A 12,218-nucleotide genomic window follows, 5' to 3' on the forward strand; every position below is an offset into this window, starting at 1 on the left:
GGAGGGTGAGGAGGTGTGAGGAGGGGGAGGAGGGGGTGAGGAGGGTGAGGAGGGTGAGGAGGGTGAGGAGGGGGAGGAGGGGGAGGAGGTTCTCTGTAACGTCTCCATCCTCTCTCTCTTCCTCCATCACTCCATCTTGTTTCTCATGCGGTGCACACAACGACTGAAGAATTGCATTTTAAAGTTTTATGGAAGGAGCAGACATGAATTATGGATGGAGATGGACTCAGTGAGGCGCTGCAATAATACAACAGCTGTAGCTGTAGTCTGTCTACACTGCGGGCTGATCGGGGAGATCCTGTTATTAACCGTTAGTATTATTTTCTAACATATGTATCTGATTTAAACAGATTGTACAGTGGAGCTCCCGCTCCACATTAAAGTCACAGTCTTTGTTTTTAAAATGATCTAAAACCGAAACACAAGATCTTTTGTAAATGTGAGGACCTTCATCTGTTAGACAACCTGATATTTATTAATCAATGTCTTAAAATGACACACGGTAAGACAAGGAGCAGCCGGGTGAGTAACTTTATCTCGTCAGGATATTTTCAGTCAGATTCTTTTGTTGCACCGGCAGGAAGGTGAGCAGTTACTCTGCCTAAGTGCCCTTGAGCAAGACAGTGGTGCTCCTGCAGACTCAGACCTCTGATGATGGATAAAAGTTGCAGCTTCCAGATCATTTTATATTGTTTGTGTCCAGCTTTGCTTTTCTCCTAAACAGCGGAGGTTCAGCAGCTGTTTGTAAAGATGCGACTAATAAAAAATCCAGAACAGCAAACCCACATGTAGGAAGCTGAACCAGACAACGTTTGATGTTATTATTGAAAAATGACTGAGATGATCGATCGATTATTAGGACAGATGGAAATTAATTATTCCAAACCAGTAATCGTTGCAGCTGTAGTCTGAGGACAGACGAGGACGCCCGGGTTATATTTTTACATTATTGTAGGAACTTTGTTTCCATCAGTCAGCAGGAAGTGACTGAATGTGAACCGGACACAGGGAATATATTTATCTTGTTTTTAGAAAAAGGTAAATATAATGTCGACTCATTATGAGTTCATCACACAACAAACATCAGTTTCAGAGTCATTTGGAGTTTGTGCAGGAAACGAGCTTCATCGCAGTGTTTCATCACGTGATCCTACAAATGAATCAGACTAAATGTTTTTGCTTTTTTCATTTTAGCGAATGTCTTAAAGAAAACATGTCGGGTGACGCAGTATAAAGAATGAGAGTCGTGTGGTCTGTGATGACCCATTTTAACTTGGGTCTGTAAATGAACCTACGTGAGAGTCCTTCCACACAAACTCACCCAAAATCCACAACTTTTCCCAGATCATGTCGTAAAAACTCATACTTTTTAAGTTATGAACTCTTCTCGGCCCTCTGAGCTAAATTTCAGCATAATGATCCTCTAAACGTCACCGATCGATCATTTTTAACTGGATTGTGTTGAAATGTGTCCTGAACATCACAGAGACACTGAGGATCATTTACAACATGTGTTGATTAACATAGTTGTTGCTGAATGTTTACAGTCATCACATTAATAACAGGAAGTCATTTTTCACATTATTTTAATTTCCTTGAAACTTCTGCAGGAGACTGATGATGTTCATTGCAGATATATACAAAAATCAAAGATGTTATAATCCCTCTTCATTTATGATTTTCTGAAATTGGCCAATATATACTTATATATATATATATATATATATATATATATATATATATATATATATATACTTATATATATATATATTATACTTTTCCATCCATCTGATTCCTGTTGAGCCTGTTTTTCATTGGATTCTGGAAATTTGCGAGAACGACCCGTAAAGCTCACGTAAGACAGACAGACAGCTTTTCTTACTGATGTGTAGAGGAATCCCTCTGCGTTCATGGCCACGTAGAGTCCAGCCTTCACTCCCTGGATGGCCACGACCCTCAAACCTACTGGGATCAGGTTAAACAGAGCTGGAGGGCGAGAGACACAGAGGGAGAGAGAGAGAGAGAGAGAGAGACACAGAGGGAGAGAGAGAGACACAGAGAGAGAGAGACAGAGAGAGAGACAGAGACAGAGACAGAGAGAGAGAGAGAGAGACAGAGACAGAGAGAGAGAGAGAGAGAGACACAGAGGGAGAGAGAGAGACACAGAGAGAGAGAGACAGAGACAGAGAGAGAGACAGAGACAGAGACAGAGAGAGAGGGAGACAGAGACAGAGACAGAGAGAGAGAGAGAGAGAGAGAGTTGGTTACAGCAGAGGCAGAAGGTCAAAATTAAAGAAAAACTTTCAGATCTTTTGCTTCAAACTGATCAAACATAAGTGATATTTCTGTCATCAGTTTAAACTCGCTGGTGGGCGAGAGACAGAGAGAGAGAGAGGAGGGGGAGAGAGGGGGAGGGAGGAGGGGGAGGAGGGGGGAGAGAGAGGAGGGATGAAGTGATGAGAGGTGAGTTAATCCTCGGGGACAGCTCTCTGCAGTGTGGGTGAGGATGAGGAGGAGGAGGTGGAGGAGGAAGAGGCCTGTGGCGATGGTGCTGTTAATCCTCCTTTATTTAACTCAGAGACAGAGATGAGAGGGGAATCCAAAACATCTCCTCCTCCTCTTGTCCTCTTTTTGCTTCTCTTTTCCAAACCAGAGGATTTGAAGCAGCAGCAGAATCTCATCCAACAGCACAGAACACAGATCTGCTGCTGTCCAGCGTCCAGATGTTTGAGGACAGACAGAAGTGTTTCCCCACACGAGGCATCAGATACCTGATCAGCTTCACGACCTCTTTTACTTATCAAATGATCTGATGATCCATCTTTAAAGACAGAAAGTGTTTCTGTGTAAACGCTGAAATATTCACGTTAAAGAAGAAGAAGTGTGTGATTGCTGGTCAAGTTTCCTCTGATGTCAGATTTCTGAATCGGAAAGTTAGAAGCACCTCACCGATCCTGACCTCACAATCCAAGATGGCTGCTCAGCACATCAACAGCCAGGAGAGCTGCAGAATGAATGTGTATTGTCTTATTCGTGTCTTTGTGTCTGTGTCTTTGTGTCTGTGTCTTTGTGTCTGACTCGTGCTGGAGCTCAGGTAACGTGGACTCCCAGCGCCGACGTCTGAGGTGAATGAAATGCACCATGACATCAGTGTTTACATCAGCTGGTGCAAAGGACGCGGGACAGTAACACTAAAGACAGAGAAAGATCATAATAAAACATATTATGTGTCAGAGCTCCTCCCTGCCTTTATACTGTTATCCCTTTTTGTTTAGTTCACTACTCACCTTCTTTCTCTTCCTCTGTTTTAGTCTCATTTGCCATCTTACTTTCCTCTTCCCTGTCACGTTTCACCCATGATGCAATATGTTTTATCAGATAAAAACACGCCTGGTTTCTGCCCAGTGTTTCATTTGGCGCACGTACGCCGTTAATCCAGTTTCTTCTTTTACATCTGTGCATGTGTAAAACCGTAAAAGAAACCGGATGTTGTTAAAACGTTTTCTGCTCATGTGCAACGTGACGAAGGAGAGAATTATTTTGTTTTTACAAACCTAACAAATCCCCCATGAGGAGGGTTCGGACCGCGGAGACGCTGTGAGAAGAGACGTCGTGTTGACAGCTTTACGTCGTTAACGTCCAACTACGGACTGAATCATGTGAACAGTCAGAGCCTGATCGCTCCCAGTTATGTGACGATGGGGCTCATTGATTCAGGACAGGAACAGTGGTGCTGCTGATTCTGGTGGTTATTATCTCAACAACTTCACTTCAGTTCGGATGCTTCTGTAAAAACTAAACTCTTGTCTTCAGGTGGGTTTTCTCCTGAATGCACTCAGGAACATGCTGGTGTCACGGTCCTGGGCCGAGCTCAGTGTGTGCTTCAGCAGAACCATGTGGACGTGTCACAGACTCACTGTAGTCGCTGTTCTCGTCCTTGTTTCCACTGATGGCTCCATCAGGCTGCATCTGCAGGAAGAAGCCCTGCTCACTGAAGAGACGCGTCACGATGCCCTTCAGCTGCGGCTCTGCAACACACACACACACACACACACACACACACGAGGAGATGTTAGATTAACACTGCCAACACACACTGAGACGTCAGCTTCACACACACACACACACACACACACACACACTGTGAGCTGAGTGCTGCACCATCCGTCCACTTTAAACACACTTTGAGCACATTTATAATTCAGCTGCAGGATTGTTTGATGTTCTGCTGCAGTCTGTGGACACATTAGCTCTTCATCCTCTTCATCCTCTTCCTCTCTGTTCATGTTGCACTTCAGCACTACAACTCTTACACTGTACCACACACACATCTCACATGAACACTGGTTTCACCATTTTGTCTACAAAGTCTTCACCTCTCAGATATTCTCTCCTGTTCACAGATTAAACAGCAGCACTGTTCATCAAAATGATTCACATATCTGACCTACAATGATCAGTGAGCTCACACACACACACACACACACACACACACACACACACACGAAGGATCACAGCGTCACTACGTCCATCAGCCGCCACACATCCGCTGCTCGCCGTTCCTAAGGACGTTTTTTACTTCAGAGTGAGTGCACTCGCGGCACCAGAGGATCTCTGAGTGACCTGAGTGTGTGATTATTGGTCGATGTCAGGATCGTTTTTAAAACCCCGTCAGCCGAGTAAACAAAAGCAAACAACTGACACTGAAGTCCAACCAGGAAGTCCAACACGGTTCTGACTCGTCAAAGCAAAATCAGAAGATCTTTGATGGTATTTCACCTCCACCTGTGGCCTCATATGGAGGCCTGAAGCTGCCAACATCAGACACAAATCAAAAAATATGAAAATGCTTCAAAAATACATTCATGTCATTAAATGCAACAAAAGTTTTTGCATAATCTATTTTATTTTCCATTTAAAAAAAAATTGTAATTTCTTTAATTTCTGTTATTTACGTATTTATTTCTGTATTATTTCCCATCTTTCCCTTTATCTGTGGTGCATTTAACTGCATGTTCATTTTTTAAATATGTATTGAGTCATTTTTATATTTCTTTATATATTTCTGATTTTGGCAGCCTCAGTCCTCCGTAGATCTGTGCTTTCACCACACAGTGAAGCGATGTGAAGAGAAAATCCAGAAGCTGAAACAGGATTTAAGAAAATAAACGACCACAACAAAACAAACGAGGACACGCTGGACGCCGTCCTCGACCTCAGAACCTTCAGAGAAAGTCTTATTATCTCAGTGTCGGTGTTTTTCCTTTTATATCTGATGTTATTAACATTAATATCACAGCTGCATTAACGTGTCTGATTCATGCAGGACGGCCGGAGGTGAAGGTGTGAGGACGTAAACATGTTGAAGCTGCAGTGATGAAGTGATGCTCCAGATGACAATGTGGGCCAGAAGGACTCATCTCCGGCAGAAATAGACCCAAATACAGAGAGAGAGGCTAATGTGGAGCAGGCTGCTGTGCTACTTAACATTCATATAAAGACACACAGACGGACGGACGGACGGATAACGGGACACGAATGATAAAATAACAGAGTTTATTCCCCGTCGACCGAACCGAACCGACCCGAACCGAACCGACCCGGTCTGATTTGATTGTTTATAAAACATTAAATTATCAGCCAGTTATTTGTTACACTTTTCTTCATTCCCACAACGTTAACACTTCTTATTGATACGTGGTCAGGAGCGACTTGATAGTTAAAGAATCGTTAATGAGTAATAACTGAGGAGTATATACTAAGTTCTGTATCCTAGTCAACTGGACCCGTTTCAGTTTGTTGAAGACGTTTCACCTCTCATCCAAGAGGCTTCTTCACTTCTTACTAAGTTCTTACTACTCCTTACAGAGTGTGGTAGTGTCCTTACAGAGTGTGTGAGTGTCCTTACAGAGTGTGGGAGTGTCCTTACAGAGTGTGGGAGTGTCCTTACAGAGTGTGGGAGTGTCCTTACAGAGTGTGGGAGTGTCCTTACATAGTGTGTGAGTGTCCTTACAGAGTGTGGGAGTGTCCTTACAGAGTGTGGTAGTGTCCTTACAGAGTGTGGGAGTGTCCTTACATAGTGTGTGAGTGTCCTTACAGAGTGTGTGAGTGTCCTTACAGAGTGTGGGAGTGTCCTTACATAGTGTGGGAGTGTCCTTACAGAGTGTGGGAGTGTCCTTACATAGTGTGTGAGTGTCCTTACAGAGTGTGGGAGTGTCCTTACAGAGTGTGGGAGTGTCCTTACATAGTGTGGGAGTGTCCTTACAGAGTGTGTGAGTGTCCTTACAGAGTGTGGGAGTGTCCTTACATAGTGTGGGAGTGTCCTTACAGAGTGTGGGAGTGTCCTTACAGAGTGCGGGAGTGTCCGTACATAGTGTGGGAGTGTCCTTACAGAGTGTGGGAGTGTCCTTACATAGTATGGGAGTGTCCTTACATAGTGTGGGAGTGTCCTTACAGAGTGTGGGAGTGTCCTTACATAGTATGGGAGTGTCCTTACATAGTGTGGGAGTGTCCTTACATAGTGTGGGAGTGTCCTTACAGAGTCGTTAGGGCCACTTGTGGGTCGTTGACCTGGATGACTGTGAACCTTCATCAACAACTGAGGAGTTAGTTAAGAACAGAGGAGATGATCTATTAATGAATCATTAGGTAATGATTAGTTCATCAATATCTGTGATTTGACATATAAAATGATGCATAATACTGAGTAGTTACTGAGTATACTCTTTTACTTAATGATTTTTTTGAAAACAAAAAGTCATGCATGTCGCTAGAATTACTGCTAACTGCTGCTAGCAGCCGGAGCATCAGGGAGTGTTGGGATGGGCTGCAGCTAGCTTGTTAGCATGCTAACTACAGTAGATATCTCTGCAGTAAACGTCATAATGTGAAAACTATTTTTTCACATTGTGTTGATAATAGTTAATTTATCTTACATACTGCACCTTTCAGACAGAGTTGATTTTAAGTATTTTTGTTTCAAATTTCCAATTCGGTTGTTTGGCGATCGTGTCGTGACGTTTGATATCCTCACAGAAAACTAAAGAGCCTGAAAAGTTTCTCCCAACCTAAAAACAGTAACTAACCCAGTGAACTGAAGAACTGAAGAAGAAAACCTGCTCATTCCTTTTATACTAATTATAAAGTATTTAAAGTGTTTTTACTCCTTGAAACAACCTAAAAATCTTCCGATAAACAGTGCATGTATTCTTAAAAACTCGGAGCTGAAAGAGGCTCAAAGCTCCGTAGAGACTCTTCACTTTCACACATTAAGTCATGTGATCGGTCGTTAACATAAATCTTTTTATAGCGCAGCTTCATGGAGTCCAGCGCCCAATCAGAGAGCAGCCACCTGACTTTGTTTGTGTGATATCTGACGTTTAGTTTGAGGCAGAAGCTGAACGTGACGTCTCGTCAGGACGTTTCAGGTTGATGATTTCTGACTGTGTCTGCAGCGTGTTAATGAAAACACCTCCTCACATGACGCCTCCTTCGAACTGTGAGAACAAACCAGTCACATTTTTATCTATTTTAGCTTCAGCTGTTGTGTGACGGCTCCGACACACCGAGTGTTCCTGCTTCACTGTCAGACAAACACAATATCTGATGCTGTGTTAAGATTAAAGTTTACAAAAGAAACAGGCGCCTGAATCAGCTGCTCATGTCTTTAATCATCATCACTTTAGATTTGATATTTTACAGTTAACTGTCTTTATTTACTGTAAACGTAACGGCAGAGATTCATTTTACTGTAAATATTTTGATCCCAACGTTTCATTTTTTCTGAAGCAGTGAACATGTTTTTGATTTTTACTCTTTTAAATGACATAAAGACATAAATTATATCTATAAAATTAAATGTTGCATTTTCTAAAACAATAAAACTTTATTTTATTTTATTTCCATATATAAACTCATTATTTCTGATATTTATCTCAACATGTTTGTGTCAGTAAAGTTTTGTTGAGTGTGAGCAGACGTTTGTCCTCCGACTGCATTTATGAAGATGGTTATGATGACTGGAGGATGTAAACAGCTGCTGACAGACGGTATTGATCGAGGGGCTGATCAATAACTGACAGTTCAGTCAGAGTCAGCAGCTCGAATATGAAACAGACCTCAGTGTTGTTGATTAATTAGAATTATTATTTATCTTTGTATTGATTATGATTGTTTTGACTGGAAAGTGTTGATCAGTCATCGATTGTTTTTCTGATCGTTGTTATTGATTAAAGCTCCTTTTAGATTCAGTTTTATATTATAAGTTCAATAACTGAGGCCATTTCTGAGTCTTTCAGAATAAAAGCCAACATGTTCTCTGAGCGACACTTAAAGAATCATGTTTGTTATTTTAATTTAAGTTTTGAAATTTGTAAAAACCAAAGTTAAATATAAAAAGGGAAACATAAGAAGTTCATGTTTATCTTGCAGCTGGTCTGTCGTCACGTGTTCAGGCCGTCAGCTCTAACAAAGAGCTTGAAGCTTCACAAACATCTGGACCAGCTCATGAAACTCGGTGTTGGTTGTTTTGCAGCTGTGCTTCCTGTGTGTAACAGATCTGATCAGCGAGATGATGAAACATGTGAAGAAGACAAAGTGCTGACGTGGCGAGCGGTGACTCAGCAGCTGCAGAGGTTTGTGAATTAGTGGCTGTGTGAAGACGTTGAAGTGAAGCAGCAGCAGAGCAGTGTAACAGCCCTTTAACAGGCTGTTTGTTGTGTTGCCAAGAAAACATGAAGCGTCGGGCAGCAGCGGGGCGTCGGCTAATGAGACGCTCATAAATGTGTAAAGAGCTCATAAATATTGTGTTAATATTGAAATCGGCCCCGATGAGTTCAGCTCGTCATCCTGCAGGAACTCTGCTGACATCATCACTTTTTCTTTTTATACCCACGTTTAATATTTTAAACTCTTGATGAAAATTATGCGACAATTAATACGACGACCCGGCAGACGACTCTGAGGAGGCTGCAGCCGATCGTCGACTTCAAACTGATGAAACAAGTCATATTAATATCAGTGAACCATCTGATCTGTGGAGCAGCTGCTCCACTGTGACAACATCTTTGTTTATCTGCAGGCATAATATCCAGAAGCTAACAGGCTAACACTGAGTCACACGAGCACCGCTGTGGACAGACACAGGAGGTTAGACGGTGGAGCTGCTGTCTCATCGTGTGAAGCCACAAAACAACAGATATCACTTTGGATAATTGCAGCCAGAGTCGAGTCGGGTCCAGTCGAGTCGGGTTTAAAGGGAGCAGCATAACCGCTAACTGCTGCTCACCATACTCTTTCCTGTAGTGACTAGCTGCTGTTAGCAAGTAGCTCAGTTAGCCATGGAGCTAAGTGGCCCTGTTAGCTGACTGGAGTTTGCCTGGATCACAACCGTAGATCACAGGGGGCGTCACCAGACCGGACCGGACCAGAACTGAACTCAGCCTCAGTTGGTCAGTCTGAAGACAGAGGACACAGTCCAGAGGCGATTTACAGCGGCTCTGACCAGGACTGTGACTCCGGGAACGAGAAGACACGGCAGGCGAGGACAGGAGAGGACAGGAGAGGACAGAGAGAGAGAGTCGGACATCATCAGCGTGTAGAGGCAGAATATTTCCACATGTTACTCTGTGAACTGAGGATTTATTTGGACCGAACCAGAGACTGTGGAGACAAACCAACGCTGTTCTGGTGACTGTGGTTCAGTTTGTGTCCAGTTTGAATGAAGTGTGTTTGACGATGAGTTAACGAGGCGATGAAGCTCGTCTGAGTTCAGTCACAGAGAAACTTGAGTTCAGACGGTTTATTTTTCTGTTTATAATGAAAATAAGTGTCAGAATATTTCCTTTCTTCACATTTAGTTTATTCTGTTGACTTATTAGACTCAGTAGTTTAAATGTTTAAACTAAAACTCAGGACGTATTTTACAGACTGCTCCTTTAAAGCTAAACTTGGACCCAGCCGAGTGTTACTGGCGGGTGAGATTAAAGCCGAGTCTACCTTCCGTCTCGGTCTGTGAACCCACCTGGTTTCCGTCGTACGGGTCGTTTCTTCCCGCTGCAGAAGCGAACTTTGCTGAAGACGCTGAAGATGTGTCTCTCACACAGAGACCTCGGGTCTTTGGTCGGACTCGAGCGTCTCTTGTTGGTGGTGACCTTCTCGCTGTTGGACTCTCTGGCCTGACGTTTTTGTCGGATCAGGGAGCTGGCGATGGCCGCCGCCATCTCCCTGAGAAGTGGGCGGAGCCACTGAGGAGAAAGTATCTGCTCCCGAGTGTGAGGACGCTCGACTGTTAGTCCAGATCAGGTGACATGTCCGAACAGAGTGTCTGATGAAGATGTTTACGGCCGCTCCATGATCCAGAACTGACTCAGAACTCTTCAGATCCACTTTGAGAAGATTTTACGGTCCAGACGCCTGAAGAATCATTAAAGGCTGCAAAGATTAAGAAAACGACATCCTGACCACAGTTTCTTCTTCAGTGGAAATGACTTTGGTCGTTCACATCCTGCAGTTGTTGTTCACACCAGAGGGGGCGACGAAGCTTCAGTCATGATGTTTAATCCAAAGACACTTTCTTCAACTAAAGAATCATCAAACACGACAAAAACTACAGTTAATTTGTGTTATTTGAACAATCTTTACATTTCTGAAGGATTCTTGACGATCATCTGATTATGAAGAATCATCAAGTTAATTACTGATAAACTCTAAATTAGTCAGCACTTACTCCCTGATCCTGGAGAGGGAACTTTCATCTGAGTCCCAAACGGCCACGACTTGTTTTAAACACGACAGACAGCTGCAGCACATATTAATGCATGAACCAAAATGCATGCTGGGTAATTTATCCGTTTCCCTCTCAGGCTCAGGCTCTCCGGTGGAGGCACATGTCTGCAGGAACTGCTGCCGTTCTCCGGATTTACGCACCGATCATGATGATGCATCCATGAACTGAAGAATCGAACAGCTGCTGCATGGTTTTGTTTCCGGGGGCGGAGGGACGCCGTCGCTCGTTCACACCTCCATCTTCAACATCAGCTCGTCAACAACTTTCAGAGGCGTCTTCAGGTCTTCGGAGGATCAGCTGAAGAGGAGTTAAAGAAAGAGAAACAGCGCCGACGTCCAAAGAAGTTGAAAATAATCCCAGAGAGAAAGAGACGATGAACCGACAGAGACGCTACTCTGCTTCCTCTGATCGCCTCCTCCTCCTCCTCCTCCTCCTCCTCCTCCTCACAGAGCTGCTCAATGTGATGAGAGAGCGAGAGAGGAGGGAGAGAGAGAGGACCAGCCAGAGAGAGGAGAGAGAGTGATGGAGAGACGGGTGGAGGTGTGGAAGCAGCTCCTAAAAATATTCTGCCTGATGTTTCATGTTGCTCCCACATCAGACCACTCCACCTTCAGCAGGACCGTTTACTGGTTTCATCTCGATCCAGTTCACTGAACTCCAGATCTGATTCCCCAGGAGACTCTTATCAGGTCCAAACCAGACGACATTTAAAGGAACAGTTCACCCAAAAATGTCAAAGTCAGGTGAAGTCTCGTAGTCCACAGAACATCTCTGGAGCTTCACAGTAAAACAGAGTTGCAGCGTTCTGCTGAACACCTGAAGCAGCTGGAGATGATTCAAACATCAGATGTCTCCATGCAGCTCGTCTGCTGTGATCACAGAGATCACACTGATCTGAGGACGTGCCCTCGACGTGCTCGTGCACCCACGCTTTAGCTTAGCAGCTACAGTGAAGCTCATAAAAGGGTGCAGACTGGTTTCAAAAAGCAGTCTGATTGCACGCTTATGAAGAAATTAGTCTATTTCTAAGGTGATTTATAACCTCAGTGAACACTTTCCTGATGAGGTCATGGTCGCAATCTCTAGTTTCAAGTCTTCTTAAACACAACATGATGTTCATTTTTTAATTTATGGTCCGTTTTACAGTAAATTAGACGATCGAGCAGGGTGTGATGTAGGTCGACATCGTCACTTCTGGCTCCAAAAAGCTCAGATTTGAGGCTTCAGAACTGATGACGTCACAGTGGGTTTACACTCTGGACAGAAACATCTCAGCATTCTCCAGTCGTGTCTTTATCAAACCAGCGTCCATGTTAAAACCATGTTAAATATCAGCTCTGACACTCTGCTGTGCTGCAGCTGTTCGACTGCACGGTTACATAAAACCATCTCTGTTCAGCAGCAGAGCAGATCACGAACATGTTGTCAGGGC

General features: G+C 43.6%; 1 protein-coding gene across 2 annotated transcripts in view; it reads right to left on the reverse strand.

The window, feature by feature from the left end:
- Positions 1-12,218, reverse strand: part of LOC311256403 (fibroblast growth factor 12-like) — a 51,545-nt gene that overhangs the window by 11,040 nt on the left and 28,287 nt on the right. Inside the window, exons 1-3 of one of the 2 annotated variants that reach the window (XM_084351458.1) lie at positions 10,022-10,622; positions 3,918-4,028; positions 1,883-1,986 (exon numbers count right to left, since the gene is read on the reverse strand). In XM_084351458.1, coding sequence (XP_084207584.1) covers positions 1,883-1,986; positions 3,918-4,028; positions 10,022-10,220 — 414 coding nt within the window. In that variant the 5' untranslated portion in view covers positions 10,221-10,622. Of the gene's footprint in view, positions 1-1,882; positions 1,987-3,917; positions 4,029-10,021; positions 10,623-12,218 lie in introns of those variants that run through there. The other variant, XM_084351457.1, reaches the window with a different exon arrangement.

The sequence above is a fragment of the Pagrus pagrus genome (assembly GCF_965226575.1).
Source record: "Pagrus pagrus genome assembly, chromosome: 4".
NCBI classification, from domain to species: Eukaryota; Metazoa; Chordata; class Actinopteri; order Spariformes; family Sparidae; genus Pagrus; species Pagrus pagrus.